Source organism: Acanthopagrus latus, chromosome 11, assembly GCF_904848185.1.
Source record: "Acanthopagrus latus isolate v.2019 chromosome 11, fAcaLat1.1, whole genome shotgun sequence".
NCBI classification, from domain to species: Eukaryota; Metazoa; Chordata; class Actinopteri; order Spariformes; family Sparidae; genus Acanthopagrus; species Acanthopagrus latus.
Window position 1 is genome coordinate 30,545,000 of NC_051049.1, and position 27,665 is coordinate 30,572,664.

A 27,665-nucleotide genomic window follows, 5' to 3' on the forward strand; every position below is an offset into this window, starting at 1 on the left:
TATTCATCTTCATCATTCATCAGATGTATAACATTTTGTGCGAATCTACCATCAGCATGTAAAATCCTGTTATTAAAATAATGCGACAAAGTCAAACGATGCAGTCTACTATCATTATATGTACCATGTCCAGTAGGAAATAACACTGGGAAGCATTTTGCTTCATTTGTATGATCAGACAACAACCTCACAGAAGAGTTCCCTTATGCTGGAGCCAAATTCAATATATCATCAAAATATTGATCCAGTGTTTCCCGACCAATATCTACAGGCACACTGTAAAAAAAAATCTGTTGTTTTTACGGAAAAATACTGGCAGCAGTGGTTGCCAGAATAATCTTGTTAAAAATACAATAAAATGTAAACAGCATTACAGAATAACTTGTGCATTTCACTGGGATCCCCTGTAAAATTAAGGAAAACTAAATGTAAATTTTACAGGTATGCAATGTACAATAATCAATACATAATTGTTCATTTTACGGATATTCAATGTGCAATTAACAATGATTTCATGAACATTTCAGAGGGATTCAATGTAAGGTAAGCAGTTTTAGGATGTAAAATTTACAAGTTATTCAGTAATGTTTACATACAGTATGTACTGTATTTTTAACAGGATTATTCTGGCAACCACTGCTGCCAGTTTTTATCCGTAAAAACAACGGGGCATGTAAAATAAATAGTTTTAGGATGTAAAATCTACAAGTTGTTCCGTAATGTTTACATACCGTATGAACTGCATTCCTAACAGGATTATTCTGGCAACCACAGCTGCCAGTTTTTATCCGAAAAATCAACAGGACATGTACGCATGTATTACAGTTTTACTTTTTATCCGCAGTGCTTCAAATTACTTCTAAATGTTAATTTGAGGATAGACTGTAACAAACCACTCATTAGTCAATGAATCATTCTAAAGAATGCAAGTTTATTTTTGAAAACAGTAGAGTTATGAGTGCTGTGGTCACTCAAAGGAATACCTATGGGAATAGAGAAGAGAAAGAGGTAGGGATCTCCATTAGTTTAATTTGTTAAGTCAGTCAATAATCAAAGACAACAGTAGCAGTAGCACTATCACACGCACCTTTATAAATGGCTCGCCAATCATGGGCTGAAACATCTATAAAAACACCCTGAAGAACATCTGGGGAAACATCAACTGCTGTGGCCACTCAAAGGACACCTAGGGAATAGAGAAGACAAAGACACACGCACACACCTCAATTAATCAGTAGCAGTGGAAACAATAACTGTTCTGTACTGTTGCTGCAGTAGCAGTATCACACACACACCTTTTTAAATGGCTCGCATATCATGGGCTGGAACATCTATAAACACACCCTGAAGAACATCTGGGGAAACATCAACTGCTGTGGCCACTCAAAGGACACCTAGGGAATAGAGAAGACAAACACACACACACACACACACACACACACACACCTCAATTAATCAGTAGCAGTGGAAACAATAAATATTCTGTACTGTTGCTGCAGTTCCATGGACTGTCTGGACACTAGGCACCGTCCCGAGACAGCCAGCACTGTCTGTCCTGGGACAGTCAGGCACTTTGCCTAACTCTTAAGACAGTGCCTCGCTCCGCTGGACAGGACCTGGTTGCCCCGGGGACAATGCGCGGCTACTCGGGATAATGCGTAGCATCGTGGGAGAGTGCGTTACCGTCTCGGGACAATTGGCACAGTCCCAAGACAACCAATAGGACAATAGCAACATTACAGTACAGTTACTGTTCACACTGTCTCTCTCTTTAATTTCATTTGTAAAGTCAGTCAATAACCAAAGAACATAGTTGCACTAGTACCTTTTTAAATGGATCGCCATTCGTGGTCTGAGAGGTCCTGAATCAACGTCAGGACTCTGGCATTTACATGCAAGCGCGTAGCACTGGTTCGCTCCACTTTGGTCCCCCTCTCTGGATTTATAGAGAAGAAACATCTAGGAATACAGAGAAGACAGAGGAAACACATGAATACATGAAACAACCGTACAGAGAAAACACAAATACATGATACAACTGCCTCCACAACAACAAAGGAAAGGATTAGTGTGAGGTTACAGTTTTCCTTTAATTAATACCTTATTGGTAGACAGGGAGCAATGGGGCCTCCATTTTTTGCTTAACTTGAATCAGAATATTAAGATTTCGCATTACATGTTCAAGGTAGATAATGCATTTCCATTTCCATAAATTGCAAATTACAGGAACAACTCTTCATGAGCTCTTCATGAGCTCTGTCTCCACAGTAGAGGACTGAAGCAGAACATGTCTGGTTGGAGTGGTATAATTGGCTTCCCCTTTACAAAGACATTATGTTTTTTCAACACTATGATTGTGATGTGGATTTATGTTGTGTGTGATTAATTTAGTATGTCAAATGTATGCATGTTTGTTTCTTATTTTCTTGCAGTTGTAGAGAGAGTGAATGTATGGAATAATAAAAGGATAAAAGCACTTCCAAACATGCAATCATTCTACTGTTAGCTACCTGTCTAGTTCTGCAAAATAGGAACACAGTGCGAGGGCAGCATAGGCCCTGTAGGTATTTGTATGCACGTTGTGAAATGACTAAATAAATAGAACAAAACAATGGTTAAAATAAATAAATTAAAGATTAATAAATTTAAAAAAAAGAAAACTTACCTCTGTAGAAACTCCAGGGTTGAAGCAAGTGCTGAGGGATAATGGATGTTGAAACAGTAGTAAGAGCCAAACATCATGCACAAAGACGTGATGAAGGAAGAGATGTTGTCGTTAACGATGACGTGATCCACACTAAGCATCATCCTTCTGGCGGAAAAGCAGGATTGTCCTTAAAAGAAAAAAAAAGAAAGAAAATTAAAATAATCCAGAAATTAGGTTTACATTTTCACGTCAGTCACTAACTAATGCATCAAGTGTGAAAACAAGTACGTACGAAGAAACCCACACAATCAGAAAAAAGGGGTGTGAATTCATTATACCCAGACAACATCTACTGCATGTGTCAAGCTTTCCTCTCCAACTCAGGTGAGTACGGTTAACTTACCACATACAACAATCGTTGGAGTCAAGGGAACTCGGTCCATGACCACTTCTTCAGCCAGGCAAGTATCCTCCACGTAATGGAACATCACATCATCTCTCTCGTCAAAATAAGCCAGAAGAAGCAGCACCATCTCTGTGACCTGTGTGCTAACTGCCTGTTCTCCCATCATAATCTGTAGCTTTGTTGCAGCTTGGTAGAATCTTTTGGATTTGTTGACAGCAACTGTCTTCATGAAGTGCAAGAGCCTTTCCCCCTTCTGTTCCACATTTTTCAAGAAGCTTTCCTTCAGGTCAACTCCAGTGAGCTCCTTAAAGTGAACATTCATGCCAATGTCATGAAACCAATATGGCCAGTTTTCCTGGAGGTACTTCATGTCTTTCCCTTGGTTCACGTCTTGTCGCTGGCTGTAGAATGTGGACTTCATCAGCATTTTCAAAGGACCTGTGCTCTGGCTGAACAGATTTTTAAGCTCGTTTTTCTTCTGCTGCTGGGTTTCGGCCGTTTCCCCAAGGGGCATAAACTTGACATGCCAACGGACGCACCCATAGGTGTCCTGAATCGCTGCACGTTTTTCAGGTGGGACTTCGTCAGTGTCAGAGTCATGTGATTTTCTTTTTTTAATTTTTGGTGTTGTAGGTCTTTTCACATTTTCGATCCGATTTTGAATTTGTTTCACGAGGGAGCCATAACCTGTGCCAATTACGTCGCCCTCAATCACATCTTGAAGTGACTTGGGGTATTTAGCCACCAATTTCCTAGCCACATCAGTAGCATTCTTCTTGCTTAAAGACGTGGTTACTTTCATCATTTCGCGGACCACAATTCTCACCATCTCTTTCCTCAGACTTGGATTTGGACGCTTTTCCCTCTCCAAAGCCTGTGTCAAAGCCTCTGGGAACTGTTCCCAAGGTATTGTGAATGACTCTGGCAAACTGCCACTTGGGCTCTGACAGCTGCTGGACGATGACGACGACGTTGGCGACAGAGACATCATGGATTGGGAAGGTCCTGGTGAGGCAGTAAGGCAACCACTTTCTTGGGCCGGACCTTTAAAAATGCATATACATGAAACAGACACAACATGAATGGTTTTACATTTTAATAGCAATGTTGAGAACTGATCACATCATAAAACCACCAAGCAGTCAGGATGTTGAACAATGACGATAAACTTACATTTCAGACTCCATGCAGCAACCAGCTTCCTGGCTTGTATGGGCCTCAAGGCTGACAACAAATCATCTTCTTTCAAAAACTGGAAGTCATCAGGGGTCTCCACCCCTAGAGATTGGAGAGTTTCCTCCAAGATCTCCCTTGTCGCATCTGGCAGGTCAGGCAAGACCTCCGTGATGGCAGAGTGTAGAAATAATTTGGACATCTGTACAAATTTCAATTAAGATGTATAAGTAAATATTTACAAAATGTAGCTGATTTACTACATTTACTTCAGAACATTGTAGTTTGGGACTAATTCATATTGAAGTTAGAGGTGCCCAATATGACTCCAGACATAGAAAATCAAAAAAATAGAACTACATAAAACTCATCATTCAAACATTGCAAAAATCACATGGACAAAACGCTGTGTTTCAGTGGGATGACTCTAAGTGCATCGATGGTGTATGAAGTCAGTGGGTAAAAATCTAGCAAGCCCTGTATGTTCACACACTTCATTGCTGTACTTTGTGGCGTAATGGCATAAAGATGATATTTGGGAAGGAAGTTGGATTTGTGCAAGTCCATAAGAACATACACAGCATCATCCTTAGTTAGAATTATGATAATCTTCCCAAATTCCAGAGACTCGTTTAAGACCAAAAAATCACCCTTCTTGTAGGTTGTACCTCTGTACTGAATTTCTGTTGAGACAACAGTATCCCTTTCTGAAAATCCAAATTCAGAAGCAGCATGATTAACGGCATCACTGTAAAGGTTGGGAATAAAAGCACAACCATTTTTAATTTGTAGTACCTCACTAGATCCTGGTCCTGCCGAGACATATGCCTGGAACATCTGATGCCTCTCAGAAAGAGTTAGGCAAATGTTCTTGAAGTTTTTCAGATGCCTGGCACATCGCTTGAAATAGCTATGTTTGCTTTCAAAACGCATCGTCCACAGTCGAATAAGGGGGCCAAATTTCAGGATTAGTGAGGGATAATGTCTCATGTAATGGTGTTTCGGTTTGAGAGTACTATGAGGAAACAAACATGTCCTTGAATCTAGATACTCCTGAACTATGATTTCAAGGTAAGCTATCTGCGACACTGAAATCTTTTGTGCACAAACTAGATCAACAATATCTTTGAGCAGGAGAGTCAACTGCCACACGTCATCATCAGCATTTTGCACCTTGTCGCCAATTAGAACAGGTAACAGCCTCAAAAAATTCCAATTCTGGACCGCGTTACCAGAGAGTTTGAGTGCACCAGACTGGACAGTGCAAGGCTTGGAGAGAGCATCTGAACCTTTGAACTGGAATTGTTTGATTCGCCTGTTCAAAAGGGTATATGTGAACCATTTCTTGGTCTTGATGAAATAATTCAAGTACAGACCAAGGTCATAGGACAACACACCCTCAAAAATGTCATGGCCTAAACATGGTGGGAGCCCGGGTTGGCATACATGAAAGCTTGGCACATCATTGAAAACTGACCTCAGTTTTATTCCTTTGACGTCTCTGCTCTCCTTAGACAGAGCGGCGACAGCAGCGTCATAGGAATCAGCAGTTCTTTGCCGGCCGCAAAGATTGGGTTCTTTCTTAAATTCGTCTCTGGTTACCTCACAGTACCTGCAAAAATAACAAGACGTGAAATTTTCGTTAAACCCTCCAATGCCATGTGACCCTAAATTATCCCCAGCTATACAGTACAAAGACCCACGGACAGTTTCCCCTCCTACAGTAACTCCATTTTCTGCTAAATCTGACAAATCCGATATCAGGTCAGCAAATACTTTGGCACATCCAAACTTTTTTAGATCATTTTCTCCACACAACAACACTAGGGACATGTGATCTGTGTTGGATCGCACATGAACTGGCAAATTTGCAACAGAAAGATAAACAGCGAGAACTTTGTGTTTTTTTTTTGCTGAGCCGAGAGGATTGACTACTTCAAATGCATCTTGGTACAATATAAGCTGCAGGCCTCCTGGGTTTGCAGTGAAGAACGGATTGGACTTGAAGGCCTGTCCATCACAAGTGTCACCAAGGACACGTGCATCTGTTTCAGTAGTCTGTTGCAACACAGAATTTTTCCAAAATTGCGATTCCAGTAAGTTAGTCAGTGTTTGCTTTACAGGTATGTAATAAGCATTTCTTTGTCTCATATCATCATCATATCCTAATCTTACTACTTTGGGCTCTACATATTTGAACATCCGTTTGAATGTCTGAGTTCTCGTGTAGGCTGTTCTCAGTGGGCCTTTATGAGATGAGGAGAACAGATCAGAATCCTTTATACAATCTGAAACTTTCCCCATCACATCATCAGTAAGATTTAACTCATCTTTCATGAGAGTGTGTAACTTGCTCAAAGTGTAATCCAGTCCTAATTCATGTAGATTTTGCATCTCTTCAACAATTATCTGTATCGTTGAATCTGGAAGCAGCAGCTGTCCTTGTAGTTTTAAATAGAACAGGCAAACACTCCTAAGAAAGATTTCATCGAAAACCTGTGTCGATTCAGTACTTACTGGTAGATCTGCTGCCCCATCCACTGTCTGCGAAACCTCTTCACAAGCCGTGGCAGAGGACTGCGGTGTGATTTCTCTGTAGAGATCATTTATGTTATTCACTGAACAGTCTGGATGTTTCCTAGACAAGTGCGCTGTAAATGATGACCTCAAAGTAAATGTTTTTTGACAACCTGCCACTGGACACTTCACAGATCTTCCCTCCACTAAATGTTTTTTTAAGTGTACAAGAAGTTCGTGCACAGTCTCAAATCGGTCTGAGCAAAGTGACACAGCGCACACAAAATTAGACATAATGGCTGTGTTGGCACTAACAGACGACGTTGGGACATTGTGCTTCCGATAGAAGTGACACTTAAATGATGAATATGTGCAAAATGTCTGCCTGCAACTTGTACTCTCACACCTGAACACACAGCGTGGTTCGTTTCTGTGAATCCTACAATGCAACACATAACCCCTCAACGTTTGCAAGGTTTTCCCGCAAAAACGACAACGAATCATGGCGAGGGGAGCTTGAAACAGGCAAAAAACTCTTATCTGCCAACAGTCAAAAGCAAATGTACCAACATTGATAGCGGTCTATCAACGAGTGTAAAATAAAATTAAGACGCCATGTATCATTTCACAACATTGGACTTTGATTTAACCTGACGACTGAGTATGATTTAATTTGCACCACTAACGCAAAGTGGAATTGGGAAAAAGCGCGGAGAGCTTAGGTGCTAACGCTCTGTTAGCTGCTTGCAACTGTAGCAGCACAAAGATAACAGTAATCGCTCATAGAACAATTTAAAACATGAAAACACACCGTTTCTTGAAAATAAACTGCTTTAAACTTAACCTGACGGTTGAGTATGCTTCAGCTATATTAACTCAGCACTGCTGGTACACTTGGTTAGCTAGCTTGGCTAACCCAACTGTCTGGTAACAAGTTGTAAGTTGACGTCCAGTAAGATATTAAACGACCGCTCTTCAACTACCTTAAACTCTGAATGAACAGAAAGGGAGGGTGGTTCTTCGGACTAGATTACCTTCTAACTTTTGACGACCGTGTTTAGGTTGGATAACCGACAGGAACGTTTCGCTCCGAGGAGCAGTCACCGACCAAAGACAGGAGTTTTGCACGGACTGGCTGAGCTGAGGCGCGCAAGCAAGCTAGCGAAGCGACGGAGCAGAAGCACCTGACCTGAGAGGCAGGCGTTGCGTGTGACGTCACAGCACCACGCACGGTACGACACACTGAGTCGTCTGATCTCCAGAAAACATAGGCGTAGCACTAAATGTCTAATCATCCGAATAACAAGCAGTTCTACTCTAGTCTTTGTAAAATAAATTTCCATGCATCAACGAAATTAGTATTGTTTACTTACCTTGAGATTGTCGCTGGTTTATAAATCCAGGAGAAGTTCCCAATATGTAGGTACAGAGCAGCTTAGTGGCCTTAAAATGTCTCTGTAGTGATTTCTCTTCCCAAGAAACGTTGGACAGAGTCTTTGTTCTCACAGACAAAAATAACACTTCTTTCTTTATCCCCCAACTTGATTAAAAAAAAAAAACCTTTGATTAAAAAAGATTTGATTAGCCTATGCTGTCAGTTATGGCCAGCCACATGAAATAGTTCAGAGAAGATTAAAAACAAGAAATAAGCACGTATATCCTTAAAAAAAGGGGGGGGGGGGGGGGCCTTTTTGCAGTCTGCAGAATTGAATTGTAATTTGAACACAATTTTACTGTTATTTAATGTACATTGTATTGTTTTTGGGAATACGGTATTTATATGTCACAAAAACATAAATAAGTTATTTTAACAAAGACATTATGTTTTAAAAACAACATTTTCATGTTAAATTTACAATAACATTTAGTTTGACGTTTTACTAAATTACACTGTAAAGAAAACAATGTTTAGTTGTAATACCCTTTACGGTTTTTTAATGTTGAGATTTTGCAGTATTATTCTGTTCTTTCTACGGACATTTTTTACAGTGCATAAGGCAAGTGTAGATGCAGATAATTCACCACCCGCATCACAATCACTATCCGATTTGCTTCAAAATGTATTTATCCAAGCTTCATTAAACCCATCATCTTTATAATGGACATTTGTCCGTTTTAAATACTGCAAAGCCTGCCTTACGCGCATACTGTCAACAAACTCATAGTCGTAATGTCCTTTATAAGTAAGCTTCCGCTTCAACTTTACTGGCAACAAAGATCCTTCCATGCCTGTATGTGGCAGCAAATTGCTCGTCTGCACAATATTTGCAGGAACACACATTACAGGTCCATGCACTCCATTTTGCCCACCTTTAGGCAACACCAACATCTTCATAAACGGAATATGCAATGCTACCAAATGTTCCTCTAACTTTTTCAAACACGCCAATTCTGGTGGAATGGGACAAAGCGCCAAACTGTTCAATGCACATTCAGGTGGCATTACACCATTACTAATGTGAGAGTGACACTTGTTACAAATCCACAGCTGACCTCTAGCTGTATCCAACCATTTACACGGCAATATGCAGTCTTCATTGCATTTATGTAAAAATGTTTCACTAATACATTTTTCAGCAATTACCATTATTTCTTTGGTTTTAATATAATTTTTTCTTTTACATTTCAAAACCTGATTTTTAAACAACCCTCTGTAGCATACGCAGCGCACAAAATCTGGCCCATCTTTAACTTTGTCCCAAAACTGCTCTCTAACATAATCAAACTCCTCTGTCTTTTCTTTATGTTTTTCCCTCTTCATTTTGTTCCTTGCTATAACACTCTTCTTATGTTCAATACTTCCATGATACTCTCTTCTACTCCTGGATTTTACATGCTGCCTGTGCACTTCACTGTCCCTATATTGCCTTTGACTAAACTTCTTAACTTTAACCTTACATCCTACATTTTCCCTATACTTTTTTTTCAGTGTTTCAATAATTTTATGCTTATATTCTACATTTTCCTTATATTTCTGTTTGTTCTTTTCAATAAGTTTATGCTTATATTCTACATTTTCCTTATATTTCTGTTTATTCTTTTCAATAAGTTTATGCTTATATTCTACATTTTCCTTATATTTCTGTTTATTCTTTTCAATAAGTTTATGCTTATATTCTACATTTTCCTTATATTTCTGTTTATTCTTTTCAATGACTTTCTTCCTAAGCAATACATTTGTCTTATATTTCACTTTACCAATTTCCTTGACTTCCTCCTTATACAAATAATTTTCCTGGTATTTTCTTTTGCTTTTTAAGTTCTTTTTACTTTTCAAATAGTTAGAAGAATTAACATTACTTGACTTAAATGTAAATGAAGTGTGCTCATGCACAGTACTATGCTTCTGTTCTACGACATTATCTTCAATATCGATAACCCCTTCAGCTACCTAATCTGAAGTAACAACTGGACTTGAACTTTCAGTACAAACGCTACGCTCTCTACTTTGCCGTCTAAAATTGTAACCTCCGGAACAAGACGCACTCACTTTGCAGTACCGATAACAAATCTGCATCTGAGGCTGCATAACACAAACCACGTTCTCATAATGGTTACCGTTACAATTCTGTAAATACACTGCCTGATTGGACAACTGCCTATTCTTGCAACTGTATTCAAGCCAGCGATCACCACAATACGTGAAAATATTCACTCCTAAACAATCTGCTGCTGCTTGAATCTCTACCTCAGTGGCCCAAATACCAACGTATTGCATTTGCGATCTACTCAGATAATCTGCCATTGACGAATACTCACGACGCAAAGTATATGCAAGAGGATTGGCCCGTAACTGCTTAAACACAGCTAATCTAATTCTTCTATGATTCTTCTGTGTGCCACACACAGCTTGACTAACCGCTCTAAAGAAACAATTACCATCACCAACTATTTGCTCATTCCTACAAGGAGCCCCTAACGCACCAACCTGTCGAGACCAGATCAACTTTCTCCGACTCCACATTCAACTGTTTGCACAAAGCTTGTGCAACATCACTATGCAGCGGATTAAACTCAAGTCTTTTATTTGTCACATCACTGACAAATAAAACATCTGAATTAACTGCATTAACATCCCTGTTTTTCAACTTTTTGGATGCACGATCACCCACTGAAATATTGCGTTTCACACCTGTCTGACTGTTGCTGCTGTCAAGTGTTACCTTTTCAGCCGACACTTTAAGTGCTGGCTGAAAAGGTAAGCTAGAACCAAACTCAACCTCTCTACTTTCCTCATTTGCACTTTGACTTTTGTGAGTGACACAAACACCAGCAATCTCAAACAGCTTTGGAATGATCATTGCACTGGCAAATTTGCAAATGTGATCAAACACACGGTCAAGGCAACTAAAATACACAACAACACTAAACCCGCTTTCATCTACCATGCCATCTGCACCGCGTGCATGGGAGTCAACAACTGCATACTGCCCATCTCGACCAATGATAGCACATGTGCTGCCACTCACAGTCAGAAAGCATGTGTCATATTTGCTACACATCTTTCCCAAACCATTCCTGAGACTGGTGTACACACCTGCATCAACAAGCTGCCCTCAACCACATCAGCGTCACCAGAAACATAGTCACCATACTCAAACTCAAATTCCTGTTCATCAATGATGAACCTTTTGGGCAAATCTGGAACACACAGCATTTCAGACCTCCCACTGATGGACTTACTTTCCCGCAATGATGTGTAGAGCTTGTCCCCCAACTCTACAACCTTATCCAGATTGCCAGACTGCCACGAAAACACACTATCAATTCTGTGTTTGGCCAAAGCAACCAAACTTACAGCCATACACTGAAGCCCTCTGTATAGGAACCGAGCACCCCCTTGGTGAAAAGTTCCCCTGATGGAACTGACATCAGTCTCTGGCCTGACTGAAATGCTTTCTCCAAACTTTGCTGCAGCACCGACATCAACAGTCTCACCTGTAGCAGCCTCCCTGTCATTATCTTCTGGATATGCCATGACAGAAATGCCATGGACGGCATTCCACTTTGCACCTACAGACTCCCACAACTGACTGATGTGAAGCATCAAGTTAGCAAGGCATGTGGTGAACACAACCACAGATGAGCCAGTACCAGATGCCATCCCAGATGCATCACGCGTGCCACAATCCACAACCACAAGATAGTCACCATGATGAATAATGGTACTAACTGCACCGCTGAGGTCCAACAGACACACACCATGTGTCAACAAATGCTCTTGCAGCTTCTCATGCATCACATTGTCCCCCTCCAGCGACTTAAATCACTAGGTGCTGGAGGAGGAATAGCCACCTGCCACTGTCTGCCAAACACAGCCTGCTCTTCAATGGACTCGCACAACCATTTAGTGTCACCGTTCTGCCTAGCTTCAACTATGTCCCTGGCCAGTTTGCCACCTTCTATGCCTATGCTGTCAATATCTGTCCCTTTCCATGTGCACACTGGAAAAATGACATGTCTCATAACTGCTGCAACACCACATGCTATGGACGTAAGTGTGTCAGAACTGCCCGGTGCAGTTTACACACTTACCAGCAACACACCCCTTCGGCAGGGACTCTGCACACCTGCAAGGAATGGGGTTAGCGTCACACTTACCTGTGTTGGATCTTGGTGTCGGCTGGACACACCTGTAAAGTGGTTGTTAATAACAAAATAAAAATGTTCTGATAATGCCATAGCTAATAAATATACGTTATTCTGCAAACACTTGAAATTAATTAACTATGATAATATATCAATTAATACAATGGAAAATAAACCTACGTTAGCCCATCTCGAGCAGGCACTGAGTAGGAGCTGAGCAAAGTTTGCCCCTGCCTCGTCGATGGTCCTGCTGGATGTCAGGTTGTTGCTTGGTGCAATGACCAGGACTGCGTGAGGAGTCCGAGGAACAGCAGCAACTCCGTCCTCAGCTGCATCGCACAGGCCCCAGGCGTGCACATGAGGCCAAAGGAGAGAGCCCTTTGGCATCGGAACAAAGCCATCTACGATAGCACGTAGATGGGAATCACCGATAAGAACAAACTGGAAAAGAAGATTGGATTATTGTAGAATGAAAATCACCAATAATAGCTGTTATTATTATTATTATTATTATTATTATTATTATTATTATTATTGTTATACCTTCTTGCCAGGGGATTCACACAGCAAAACCAGCTTGTGCTGACGACCTGTCAGCAAAGATTTTGGCCATTGGCTCACAGCATGGCGCTGACCAGTGCCAGACTCTATTGATAAACAGAAAATACAACAACAAGATTCCTGCGGTTCCATGTCAACCGTTCGCCGTCCTGCCATACGCCGTTTGGCTGCCTCCGAACGGCGAAAAGACTTGCCTCGTGGCATCTAATAACATGTTGACAATTGATTAATATTGACATTACAACTCATTTTTAGCCTACAATAATTAGACAAATACATCTTAAACACACGTTTAACAAGCAACCAGTGATGGAAGAAGAAGAATTACAATTGTCACTTAAGTCAAAGTATTCATACAACACTGAAAAATACTACACTAAAATGGTGACAATTTACTTTAAAAACACAACTTATTTCCATGTAGCCATGTTACAGTAACAGTCTCCCCGATACATAGCCATATTAATGAACACAAATATTACTGAGGAAAGCTTTACAGCTGCTGAATTGTGGTTCTACAGTTTCATTATATTGCTAAATTAAGACCCTAGTACAGGGTGAACTCAACAACTTGTTTTTTTTTTCCTTTATAGCAGTGATTGTCAACTGGTGTGGCTTCAAGACATGCCATCACCCATTAATGACAAGGCGTGACCCAAATTAAGGAAAATGTTCAACTTCTCAAGCACTTCAATAACTGTAATATTAAAACTATTCAGTCACTTATTCAAGCAATAAAAAAATGATAAAAAAATACATAAAGAAGTGCAACCATGACAACAAACAATGCACTATGGAAACAATTCAATTTCTTCAGTAGTAGTTTTTCTCCACAAACCCAAAGTCAATTAAACAAAAACTAAATTTCAAAAAGATTCAAGTATACAAAATGAATTGTTCTGATTACCTGATTACAACAATTCAGCTGAATTTACCACTGAGCAGACAGGAAGTCAGCCGAAACAACAACAATAGGTTTTCCGCATACTTTTCAAAATAAAACACTGTGTTGACACCAGCACACCCATCTAAAAAAAGAGACTAACAGGGGATCGGGAACACCTCCCACAGTTGTTTCTTTTTTTTTTTATGACACAACCATAACTGTGGTTGTGGGTGATCATGTGATTATTGCGGGAACTCCCCGGCCTCGCAACACCAGCTGTCTACCATGCTGCCTTTGGCGGACTCAAAACATAACGGTGAGGGTTGCCCATGGCGGGGGAATAAACCGGATTGGAGCCATGCCTCCATAAATTTCATTTTCAGCGTGCAGTCACATGACCGCTACACCAGCTGATTGGGTTTGTTGCTCGACAACTTGATGATTTCCATGACTTTTGGCACATATCCATATTTAATATATTTAGTGTCATATTTACCTTTTGCCATGCTCAATTAGCACTTAAAAACAAACTTTGCAAGTCTTTTATGTTGTGAAATGGCGGGTGCCAATCGCCATTACAGGGCATTAAGGTAACCTACTGTTATGGAGTGTGGATAGATTGCATTCCTCTACATGAATATCCTCTTCAAAAAAAAAAGCACACAATTTTTTTCTTAAATTTTTTTTTGTTGTTGTTTCCCGGGCAAAGGCAGGCCAGTCACTGAAAACAGGTCAGCAACCCACTTTTGGGTAGCGACACACCAGTTGAGAACCACTGCTATACACATTCCTCTTTTTCTGCCCGTCTGCAGTACAGTGCAACACCACCCGCGAAGTTCAAACGTTTACTCTAACCAATCACAGCGTAAAACGACGCAAAGTTGAAAGTGTGGTGGAAATTTCTGTCAATAAAAGAGTAAAGTCAGATCTGTCTTTTCGGTAAGTTTAATCCAACCATCTGCAGATGGACTCACCACACAGTCAAATTCATGAGCTGAGTGAATGAGCCCCGAGTAAAGGAGTGTTCACAATTTTATACACAGATATCAACAAGGTCAGGGGAAGAGACAAGCACTCTCGGTGCCAGCAGTGATTAAGCTACACACACACACGTACATACGACTATCCCAATCAGACAGGCTTCTCATCGACACAAGACGTAAAGTTAAAACTTCATGACGCATGACCTGGGACTCTGTGCAAAGCATAAAATTATCAGACATAAAACATAAGACAAGAAGACGACTTTCTATCTGAGTTTTGACTGGTTCGTGACTCTGTTACAATCATATAGGGCAGAGGTTAGGTGTTCATGCATTTGCATAACATATCAGTCACATGAAGCAAGTTAGATAAATGTCTTTAAGAAATCATATTCAACAAAATAGTTCAAAATTCATCAACCCATAATGAAAAGGAATTTTTCCATCACAATTCCTCCCTTTGAGCATACTATGCTCACTACAGACTAGATTAAAAAAAATTCCTTCGTAAGTAATAGTGAAGGACAAAAAAATCAAGTCAGCTTGGAAAACAGATTCTTTTCACAGCTCAAAAGACATGCTCAAACATCAGTCATGATTATTCTACAATAAGCACGCTCTGTGAGGTGTCGTCCGCTGGCTCTGGAACCCGTTTGCAGTGGCTGGCGTGAACCCAGGTGGCTCTCTCTGCGATCCTCACTGCCGTCTCCGTGGTCAGAAGCACTTGGAATGGCCCGTTCCATCTGCGAGCTCTCCAGTTCTTTCTCCTGAGATCTCGAATGACGACCCAATCCCCTGGCTCCAAATCATGCAGTTTGTGGGCTGCTGGGGCAGGCAGAGCGTCCTTGACCTGTTTGTGAATATCAGAAAGAACAGAGGACAGGTTTGCACAATAACGCAACATTTCATCCTCACACTGACCTGTCCCTGGGAGCTGTCTCGTGCCGGGCCCAATCCCGGTGTGCAGAGGTCGACCAAACAAGATTTCAAAAAGGCTAAGGTTGTTTTTAGCTCTGATTCTAGCCCTCATGTGCATGAGGACGGTTGGCAAGGCTTTGGTCCATGACAGACCTGTTTCTTCGCAACATTTAGCAAGTTTGTTTTTCAGGGTGCCATTTTCTCTTTCTATGGCACCTCCGCTTGCTGGGTGGTAGGCGCAGTGCTGTTTTAGGTCAATACCTAAGTAGTCCCCCACACTTTTCAGGGCTGTATTTACAAAAGGTGTGCCATTATCACTGGAAATTTTAGCTGGAATTCCCCAACGTGGGATGATTTCTGTGATTAAAGTTTTGCAACTGCTGCCGCATCCTGTTTGGATGTAGGGAAGGCTTTCACCCACTTAGAAAACATGTCAACCACCACGAGACAGTATTTCTTTCCCTCACTAGGCATTAGTTCAGTGAAATCCATTTGTAAATGATCAAATGGTCTTTTAGGGGGTGGATGGGCGCCCTGTTGCGTCCGAAGACCTCCCCTGCATTGTTTGTGGCACAGATCACACACCTTTTGCAAAAAGTTTGGGAGAAGGCTGAGAAGCCCGTTGTGAACCAATATCTTTGTATCTCACTCATCATTCCCCCTTTTGACACATGATCTCGTCCATGTGTCAACTTAGCATAGTGAGGAAAAAGATATTTGGGCAAGCACGGTTTGTTGTTAGGACCATACCAAACATTCTCTTTGACAGCGCAACCAGCTTGCCTCCAGTTGGCCTTCTTCTGTGGAGTGGCTTTCGCTTGTAGTTCCTGCAGATCTGCGAAAGATGTCAATGGTGAGGCAGGGATAACAACACATTGTTTTGTTAGTCGCTGCTTAGCTGCTGTCTTCGCAGCGGCGTCTGCTCTGGCGTTTCCCTGTGAAATGAGGTCGGGTTTGTTAGTGTGAGCTTCACATTTACAGACAGCGATTTGTTTTGGTAGCAGCAGAGCATCGTGGAGGGAGGCAACCTATGTGTGATGTGCAATTGGCTTTCCTGAAGCCGTCAGGAATTTTCTGTTTGCCCAAATTTGGCCAAATGAATGACAAACTCCCCAGGCATAACGACTGTCTGTGAAAATGTTAACAGACTTGTCCTTGGCCAATGTGCATGCTTTTGTTAAGGCTACAAGCGCTGCGGCTTGAGCGGAATAGTTTAAGGGGAGAGGTTCAGCTAGAACAATATCATGTAATGTTGTGACTGCAAACCCTGTTTGGTTCTTTCCTGTCCCTGGGTCCCTTGATGCTGAGCCATCCACAAACAGTTCCAGGTCTGCATCCTGAAGTGGCACTTCCTGCAGATCAGATCTGGGAGAGCAGACTTCATTAATGATAGCAACACAGTCGTGCGCCTCTCCATCGTCAGCTGTGGGAAGAAGGGTAGCAGGATTAAGAACTGTACATCGTTTCACAGTAATGTTTGGGAGCTCTAGCAGAATGGTGTTGTATCTCAGCCACCTAGCAGCTGAGAGATGAGAGGTTTTCTGCTTAAGCAAAATCAAGGAGACAGCGTGGGGTACCAGCAGTGTCAGATCAGAATACCCTACAATGTCTCGAGAGGCCATCACTGCTTTCTCTGCAGCAGCCACAGCTCTGAGGCAGGCAGGCAAGCCTGCCGCCACTGAATCAAGTTTTGATGAAAAAGTACGCTACAGGCCTGTTGCGGCCCCGTGGTCTTGTAGCAATACGGAAGTCATGTACCCACCCTTTTCGTCGACTGTCTGGGTAAAAGGTCGTGAGCAGTCAGGCAGGCCCAGAGTCGGGGGAGACTGCAGGGCCAGTTTGAGGTCAGTGAATGCTTTGTCAGCGTCAGTTGTCCAGTCAACTTCGTCGTTCGCATTGAGGCCTTTCCCATGGGCGATTGCTGCCAATGGTGCCTCTATTTATGCGTAGTTCAGGATCCATTGTCTGCAATATGACGTCATACCCAAAAAACTCATTACCTGCTTTTTGGTGAGAGGCCTCGGAATAGACTGGATTGCAGCTATTCTGGAGGGAGAGAGAATCTTCCCTTCCCTTGTGATCACATGACCTAGGAAAACAACTTTCTCACAGACAAACTGCATCTTTGACAGGCTTGCTTTGTGTCCATTATCAGCCAGATGGGAGATCAAAGCCACTGTGTCTGCTACACAGGCTTCTCTGGTGGGAGAGCAAATCAACAGATCATCCACATAAGTCAACAGTGCACTATTGCTGGGCAGCCTTAAAGAATCCAAATTGTCGTGCAGTGCTGCGTTAAAAATTGTTGGTGACTCGGAACTCTGGTACCTCAGTGACGTCATCAACAAAAAATAATCAAAACAACCCTTATTTGACCTGACAAATTTTGACAAATAACATTTTGTGTCAGGTATGAGCTCGACAGATCATACTGCAGTTACTACAGCTGAAAACCTTTTTCTGTATGTTCTCAAACTGCGGTGATACTCAACATGTGGATCGGACGTCTGTGTCCAACCTGTTGCATCATTGCATGCCCTGGTCCATGGTCCCAATTCCTGCCACCCTTTCCCCTTTGGTTTGATCAATGGAATGTGAGGGTCAAAGTTCGGTACCGAGAACAAACGCTGAGAGTGGGAATCCGTCAAGGTTACAGAAGCAACACACATTTAGTCGTTCCAATACAACCACACAAGCCTCAGTTATCTTGTCCCTGTCTCTCCCTGCACCAGTTTTTTTCAAAGCTCGTATCAGGACCGAGGGAGATGTGTGCTGTGCACTGAAGGTCTTGTGCTCTCACCATGTCTGCGTGTGTGTTGCGTGTGTGCGCTGTGCATGCTCTGGCTGTCTGCAGGAGGGTGTGATTTACAGAATCAAGAGCTGTGAGGGGGAGCTGCCAGTGATATGAGTAAAAAAGATCTTCTTTACCATACTTCACGAATGTGGCTGCTTCCCTAACCACCACTAACCCCTTCGGAGTCTATCTTAAACCAATACCCAAAGCACACATTAGATCTCTCCCCATGAAATTCACGGGACAGTGTTTAGAAAGCAGGAAAGAGTGTTTATTTTCAAGATATGTGATAGCTTGCAGTGTAAGGGCATACATCTCTTGTGGTGTGTGTGTGTCAGTGTTGGTGCTCTCACGTGAAAGATGCATAGGTTGCTTCTCCTCCCCAGCCTGTGCATCAAAACCAGATTCGTCCGTCACTGTACTCGGCTCCCCAGCTAGTCAGTCGTCCGTTGCGTCGTTCTCTGGGCAGTTGTCTTGCCAATGTCCCATTTTTCCACATCTATGACAGGCACCAGGGCATTTTTTGAATCTGCCCCGGCGTCCCTTTCCTCGTCCTCGTTCGCGACCCCTCGCTTGGTGCTCGTAGTATGCCAACTGAGCCAATTGGAGTCTTTCTGTCAAGCTTGTCGCCTTTCAGTTCTTTTCATCGTTGAGGAACTTTTCTGCGTGGTTGGCCCGTTCCTCAACGGTTTCGAGATTTGCATTGTCCCAGCTCACACATTGTTCTCTCACCATTCTGTTGATCTCTGGCTTCATGCCATTCATGAAGCGGTCCCGTAGCTGGGCCTCCCAGGGAGTGACTTCATGGATACCTCCCATGACTCAGGGCTTTGCGAGGCCACTGTGTGTGGTGTGGCCTGCGGCCTGACCAGATAGTCCGCTAAGAGTTCATCGTCACGTTGTTTGCAGGCAGAAATCTTCCCCATGTCTAATTTCAGAGGGAAGGTCTGTCTGATTCTGTGACATAGTCCCCCAATGACGTCTTTGTATACCAAATTGTCGTTGCTGGCCCAGTCAGAGTTCTCTACCCTAATGTCCTCCACGGGGTAGTCGCCCGCAACTCGGGCCCACGTTGTACCCATCTGAACCATCAGCAGGCGTTGCAGTTCAGCAGTGGTGGGCTTGAACTGTCGGCAAAAGGTTATGAGCTGAACCGCAAACTCCGCTCCCCCATTGCAGACGTCTGGAAGCGATGCGGCAGCGTCCTTCATGTCACTGTATGTCCAAGGCCTATAAACCAGCTGCACTCGACCCTCACTCCCCGCCACCTCCACCATGGGAGCCTGGAAGTTGTACACAGAGTTGCTCCGTGTGTGGTGAGGGCTGTGGCTGACGGTGGCATATGGTGGTGGTGTGTTTAGGCTCTCAACCACCAGCAATCGCCTCGCTCTGCCCCGCCCTGGGTGGAATTTTCGTCGTACGACGGGTGGTGGGTGTCGTAGGAAGGTGGGCGGCGCGGAGGACATCCCAGCTGCTGGTTCCCAGTTTACGTCCGGTGGCCCTGGAGTCCTCTCGTGGCGTGCAGACGGTGCAGGTGGTGCAGATGGTGCAGACGACTTAGCCGGAGCCGAGTCCAGATCGGGATCTAGTTTGAGACACTGAGACTGAGAGGTTAGAGGAGCTGGCCCTGCCTGCCTGTTCTTATCCCTGTGAAAAGCTTCCTCCTGCCAATTTGTGAAAGCTTCCCAATCAGGTTCAAATGTCTGTTTGTTCTTTCCGCTCTTCCCTTTTTCCTCCTTGCTTTCCCTTTCCATTTGTTTTAGTTTGTTTTTTAAGGTGGCAAGTTGTTTGGTGCTAAAACTGCCGGCACTTGGAAACCCACACTCTCGGACCCACACATCAAGTTGATCCACACTCTTCTTACCGTAATTGGCATTCATATACTGAATGTGAGGGGAGGTCAGCTTGAGTGGATAATCGTTGTCCCCCTGAATTTTGCTGTTTCCTGAACCCATTTTGGTTTTTGTTACCCCCGAATTGTTTATTAAAAATTTCTAAAGGACACAAGGCGTTGTTAAAACTATTTTTCTTTCACTCGAGTGGATATGAGACCATGGAGCGGTAAAATCAACAAAAGAAATGGATAAAAGGCAATGCAATGACCTAAACAACTGTTTTCTAATAAAAACCCAATCCGCAGAATTTGTAACTTCGGGAAAAACCCACTGGGGATAGAAAACTGACACATGCACACTCCCTTTCCGTCCGGCACCCTTTTTTTTTTTTTTTTTCAGTCACTCAGAGGAGGGAAAGAAAGGAAAAAGATGCATAGGAAAGAAATGAAAAGTTAGTTCTGTCTGTGTCTGAGCAGGCCCTTGGCACTGCGACCCACTTTGAGAAATTACTTTCCCCCTAACGAGAGAGAGGGACAAATCCGGGCATCAATTTCCCACGTGATTTGCTCTACTCCCAAGAAGGAAAAACTCAGTGCTCGCTGGCTCTCAGTTCCTCTCTATCACAAACCAGAGTTCTCTAGAAAAACTCACAGGGACTGAAACCCTTTCGAAGCTTCCTTGATTCTACAGCGGTTCGAAACCCAAACCTGCCCTGTTGACACGTCTGTCACGCCCACCCAAAAGTGGCGAGAATCGATTCAAGTACGTACACACAAATTTTCTGAAGCTTCCTTGATTCTACAGCGGTTCGAAACCCAAACCTGCCCTGTTGACACACCTGTCACGCCCACCCAAAAGTGGCGAGAATCGAAGTACGTACACACACACCGACGGTCTGTTGAATATTGGCTTACCGAGAAGACAGCTTCCACACGGTTCTGTAGATCACAGCTGTGAGGGAGCCACCTTGTCTCAGGCGTCAGGCCCTCACGTCTCTGCTCCTTTGATGGCGAGGTTGAGGTTTTGGAGTCCGAGCTCCCGGGTACCCTTTGAACCGTCTGCACTGAGTTTAAGGCGCTCTCTCACAGAAGTGATCCCATCCTCGTCGCCAAATTGTGGTGGAAATTTCTGTCAATAAAAGAGTAAAGTCAGATCTGTCTTTTCGGTAAGTTTAATCCAACCATCTGCAGATGGACTCACCACACAGTCAAATTCATGAGCTGAGTGAATGAGCCCCGAGTAAAGGAGTGTTCACAATTTTATACACAGATATCAACAAGGTCAGGGGAAGAGACAAGCACTCTCGGTGCCAGCAGTGATTAAGCTACACACACACACGTACATACGACTATCCCAATCAGACAGGCTTCTCATCGACACAAGACGTAAAGTTAAAACTTCATGACGCATGACCTGGGACTCTGTGCAAAGCATAAAATTATCAGACATAAAACATAAGACAAGAAGACGACTTTCTATCTGAGTTTTGACTGGTTCGTGACTCTGTTACAATCATATAGGGCAGAGGTTAGGTGTTCATGCATTTGCATAACATATCAGTCACATGAAGCAAGTTAGATAAATGTCTTTAAGAAATCATATTCAACAAAATAGTTCAAAATTCATCAACCCATAATGAAAAGGAATTTTTCCATCACAAAAGAAACCACAGCGCAACCGCGAAATTCAAAATATGCTTGCGCCAATCACAGCGCAGTGACGGAGTTAAAATGAATATTTATATTAAATTAAAACAGTGTCTAAAGACTGGCATTGCTAGTAGCTTATAGCTGATTTGGCTAGCAAACCAAAGTAATGTCCTACAAAACGTGTACTTGCAACAATCACAGCAGGAGAAGTCTCAGAAACTTTAGCTTCCTTAGAAAAAAAAAAAAACTTTAAGGTTTCTGCTAACAAGCACTGCTAATAACGTTTGCTAACTAGCTCTCTCCTGACACAGTAACCTTGACCAACAGTGTTAAAAAAAAACAGCACATGCACACATAACTTACCTTACTGAAGTAAGCAGTTAAGTCTTATGCTAACGCTTTATAAATTCAAAATTAACTCACCGTGTTGAGCAAGTCCGAACTCTGTATGACGAAAAGAATGCTGCTGTTTTAGTCCGAAATGTGTGCAAATGTCAGTATGTGTTTGTATGTGTGCGTGTATGTATATGTATTCTCCGTCTCTCAGTCTGTCTCAGTGAGAACCCTAGCAAACTCCAGATTGGACTTTCGTCTCCAAAGGTTTTTGCTAAAGGGACCGTTAACGGGGCGCAGAGGTATTTTATAGACTAGCAGGTCAAATCCATCCAACCAATCACTGCGCAGCAAGGTCAGCAGACCAGCTAAGTTGTATGTTATTGGTTGACACTGTGATAAAAAGAAACATTGGTCATTAATATTTAACTAGTAATTATTTATATTCCTATAAATGTGTGAAATAAACACATGCTGTGTGTATGTTTAGTGGATGCTGAAATGCTCCTTGTAGCCTATCCCCACTACATTAAATTAATTGTAGAGTCCGACACTACCAGAAGACAACACGCACACCCTCAAAATACAGAATTAATATATTTGCAAGTAAATTATTTGCTTGCTTTTATCTCTTACATAAAGAGTATTCATGCCGACAATAATGTGGATTTATGCTACATTAAAAATAACTATTAAATCAACACCACTTACTACAGACAGGGACCGAGACTGGAGTAACTCCAGCTAATACAGCGATAAGGTGTCATTGACAGGCAGCCAATGTTATAATACGTGCAAACACCAGTACTTCCCACACGTATATCAGCCGGCACAGGGAGACGTCTAGGTTATTTACACTGTCACTTTCGTCAGGTTGTTTTTTGTTATGTTTAGGTCGTTGGTCAAGTTAAACGCGATGAATACGGATAGGTTTGACAGTGGACTTGTGATGTCACGCCTTTTTTGACAAAGTCACTTAGTGATGCACTCACATCGGATTAGAAAGCTGGGAAAATCACACTCTATTGCTTTTGCCCAGCGTTTTGTGCGAACGTAGTTGCCATAATGAAGAGGTATGACATATTGTTAGGAGAGTGTGGCTACCAAGTGGTCACATAGGCGTGAGAAAGTCACAGATTACCACAAATAACACCTAATTATTCAGCCTGAAATGTATGTTTAACGTGGAGAAATCTGTGCGTGGGGATATTTTCTATGTAATGAATGAACGTAATCTAGTATTACCCATTAATTTCTTATGCCATTCAATTTTCATCGGGAATACCACAGCTGTTACAAAGTTCATTAGCCAATTAAAAATTCAGTGAAAGTGGTAATCAGCAATTTCATATGTTCAGATGGCTAGTGTGGAGGATATCATAAGGTCTTGACAAAATCAGAGGAAAAATTACAGCTGCAAGCAGGGATGAACAGGCTTTTGGCACCGTTAGACACCTACGAATCCTGCAAATGTCATGAAAATGGAATAAAAGTTTTGGGACTGACTAACTCTGCTTGTGTCCACTATGTATTGCTATAAATCACCCTTCGATTATATGTGATGTTGTAGTGTATGATGTGAAAAAAAAAACAACCTCCAAATGTCATGTACTGACATTATGTAAAGCAGTCGTCACCAATCGCCATGCCGCCAAACAGTATTGGTGAGGGGATGCACTGCACGGGTGAGTAGCACTACCTGACATACACTGCACAAAGGAGGGGGCTACCAACAGTGTACACACAGCCATGATTGACACTTCTCAGACATTCACCTTATGACTGGTTCTGTTGATTCAAGTGTCAAATTCTTGCAAACCAAGACACGCTGGCTGCACTCACAGACAGTGGAATTTTTTCACAATTGATGTGTATCTTATTCTACTCTCAAATCATAATGACTATTTTAACCAATATAACAAAATAGTTGTACATACTACTAATTCAACTTTGTCATTATAAAACAAACCACCTCTCACATGCAACACTACACTATCAGAAAAATTAAGTTCCTTCTTTCAGAAACACACAAATAACTAATGGCTAACACTAACACATCTGGAACTACTAATGGTAATATGACCACTGTTTTGTGTGTGAACACTTATGACAATTCCTAACACCCTAATCACCATAGATGTTGTATACAAAAGAAAACAAACAACAACAACATTTAAAACAACATTTATTAAATGAACAAAAATTGAAACACAAACAGAATCTCCTTAGACTCCTCCCACCACATCTTCGCCTCCTACAGCAAATGACATAAACAATACAGGCAAATAAATTATCACTTCAGTGACACTGACATATAAAGGCACAGCTTTAATGTAACAGAAAGTCTCATCAAAATCTTTTGACTCTCTTCCTGTCCCTCTCTGAGCAATGGAAGCTCAAATACAGACAGGAAGAGACTCAATAAGCTGGTGAAAAGGCCTGGCTCAGTCTTGGATTGTCCTCTGGACTCTATTTAGGAGGTGGGTGAGAGGAGGATGTTAGCCAAGCTGACATCAATTATGGACAACCCCTCTCACCCCTAAATGCAACTGTGAGGGCCTTAAGCACCTCCTTCAGCAACAGACTGCTAAACCCACGGTGTAAGAAGGAACACTACCGCAGGTAATTAATTCCAACAACTAACGTAACACCATAAGCACCTACTTATCTGCACTACTTAAACTTCTACCTCCGCTATCTTGTGCAATTATTCTGTGCAATAATACTATTCACTTTTTTGTACATATTCATACACTGAGTCTGTTTATTTTAAAATACTGTATTTAAACATGATTTACTTATGAATCTAGTCTCAACAAAGCAATACTCACACTTTATTTAAATGTATATATCTGTATGTGTATCTACCTGCTACTGTGACAAGTGAATTTGCCTGATGTGAGATAAATAAAAGTCTCAAGTCTAAACTACCATATTTAGAACTTACCCTCCTCCAACACCTCTGCCACTCCTACAACAAATGACATAAACAACACAGGCAAATACATTATTACAATTCAATTACACTCACACATAAAGGCACAGCTTAAATGTCTCTGTGACTCTCTGAGCATCCACAATTCAGAAAGAGAAAGGAAGAGACTCAATAAGCTGGTCAAAAGGCCTGGCTCAGTCTGGGAATGTCCTCTGGACTCCATTGAGGAGGTGGATGAGAGGAGGATGATAGCCAAGCTGCCATCAATTCTGGACGACCCCTCTCACCCCCTACAGGAGACAGTGGGGGCCTTAAGCAGCTCCTTCAGCAACAGACTGCTTCACCCACAGTGTATAAAGAACGCTACCACAGGTGATTTATTCCAACAACTGTCAGATTGTTCAACACCAATAACCATTAACAAAGCATCATAAGCACCTATATATTTTGCACTACTTACACTTCTATCTCCGGCATCTTGTGCAATTATTCTGTGCAATAATACTATTTTATTTTAGTTACATATTCATATTCATACACTAAGTCTGTTTATTTTCAAACGATGTATTCATTTATGCAACCAGCTTCAACAAGGCAAAATTCTGACAATTTATTTAAATGCATATAATGCATATTTTTGCCTGCTGTATATAATGCACATAACTTATTGTGCTTTCTATATTTTACCTTTTCTCTCTTATTCAAATCTTTTTAGTATTTTAAGTCCTTTACTTATTGTATATCTATGCGTCTGTCTAACTGCTACTGTGACAAGTGAATTTTCCCCATGCAGGATGAATAAAAGTCTGAAGTCTAAACTAACACATTTAGAACTTACCCTCCTCCAAAACCTCCACCATTCCTACAACAAATAGCATAAACAACAGGCAAATACATTATTACAATTCAATTATAAAAAGGCACAGCTTGAATGTGACTTACCCTCCTCCAACACCTGGAGCATTTCTTCATCTGTAACTTCTGCAAATGGTCACAATCATAGTGTAAGGAGAAATGTTAGAGTTTTCCCCACACTTTGCATATAATGCTGACTCAAACAGTAGCCTCATTCACACTGCTGTTTGCATGCCGAGATCCTGCACCAATTCTTCGCACCATCCTTCGTGTGAAAGTGTCAGATGTGGAGGGGGTGAAATTTCGCTCCGGCTCTGATCCGCCTCTGCAGGTAGTATCAGGGCCGCATAATTAGTGAACCGAACCACTGTGAATGGATAAGTCAGAGGCACGGAGCAGGGGCATGTCGGTCTGACTAGTCTGATAACTGCACTCAACTAAATAAAGAGAGATGTCCCACAAAGCAATGTTAGAGGACCAAACAAAAGTAACACAGTAACTGTAACTGTCTATGGCAACTTATATGAGGAAAAAAATACCACAGCTGTACATGGAGAAGCGTCCGTCCTTATGCCGGTCCTCCCAACACTTCATCACATTTCTGTCTGTCATCAGCACAAAACTTTAAGTCACTGAGTGTTTATGATGAAAATAAATCAACACAACCGTCAGCCGTCCCGACAGAGACTTCAGGGAAGTTTCCCCCAGAAAACAGCCTCCATCCCCGCAAATGAGGGAATCCAACAATGTCCACTTTACTAATGGTGATTATGTATTGTGTAATTTAGCTTGAAAAAAGTAACTTCATCACTTTCCACAATGTTTGGTCAGTCAGGATCTCAATCACAACGCATTATAACAGCATCCATATGATTGCAAACTGTCCTCAGGTTTAGAATGACAGGGGGACACCTGCGAAACACCAACATCAACAAGATGTGTACCATCACGTCTCTTTAGGAGCTGAAGCGCCAGCTTTCTGTGTGAATTGGCAAACCACCACTCCAGAGATAATGAATAGTGTAAAAGGGCTACTAACTGAACTTACCAGATGCAGGAGGCTTCAAACTCTGTTGGAGTTGAGCCAACTCACTTCGTAGCTTCTCAATAGTGGCCTTGTCAGAGAGGTGTTGCTTCTTCTGCCACTCCACCTTTGCTGAAGAAGCATTCAGCTTACGAGCAAAGCTGCCAGTGACCCTGAGGAATTTTTCCCCGATTTCGAGGGAACTTTTGTAAAGATGTTGTCGTGGCACCGCCTCATCCAAGCAAGAGTACTGCAACATACACAACATACAAACATTTCCCAAACATAAATAAACGTTACAGATAATAACCATATATATAACTATATATTTACATATTTATAATAGTAGCCTACTATAACTTTTATCATGAAGTGTTACTGAAAACAATATCATATCACATTTAGATATCAGAATATGTTTGTTGTAAACACAGCTTCAATATTTAAGTCCTTTATCATCACAGCAAGAGCACTACAATCACTGGTAGCTAAGTTAAAATATATCTTATAAGTCTACCTTATAAAGTTCACTGCACTGAGTTGTGTTACCTTACGGGGCT

At 42.0% G+C, this 27,665-nt stretch overlaps 2 protein-coding genes across 11 annotated transcripts in view; one reads left to right on the top strand and one right to left on the bottom strand.

Moving 5' to 3' along the window:
• Positions 1–27,665, top strand: part of st3gal3a (ST3 beta-galactoside alpha-2,3-sialyltransferase 3a) — a 198,184-nt gene that overhangs the window by 117,854 nt on the left and 52,665 nt on the right. The gene's annotated exons all lie outside the window — the stretch shown is intronic.
• LOC119028823 lies at positions 929–8,131 on the bottom strand. Of its 3 annotated transcripts, none has more exons than XM_037115133.1 (10): positions 8,117–8,131; positions 6,744–6,819; positions 5,704–5,838; positions 4,227–4,428; positions 3,051–4,097; positions 2,666–2,834; positions 1,826–1,959; positions 1,296–1,394; positions 1,088–1,186; positions 929–983 (listed from the first exon to the last, which is right to left on the bottom strand). In XM_037115133.1, the coding sequence occupies exons 4-7, from the start codon at positions 4,426–4,428 to the stop codon at positions 1,830–1,832; spliced, it is 1,548 nt and encodes a 515-aa protein (XP_036971028.1). In that variant the 5' UTR covers positions 5,704–5,838; positions 6,744–6,819; positions 8,117–8,131; the 3' UTR covers positions 929–983; positions 1,088–1,186; positions 1,296–1,394; positions 1,826–1,829. The 3 variants fall into 3 exon arrangements, with proteins under 3 accessions (XP_036971028.1, XP_036971027.1, XP_036971029.1); XM_037115132.1 differs by lacking the exon at positions 8,117–8,131 and adding an exon at positions 7,778–8,062; XM_037115134.1 differs by lacking the exons at positions 5,704–5,838; positions 6,744–6,819; positions 8,117–8,131 and adding an exon at positions 7,778–8,063.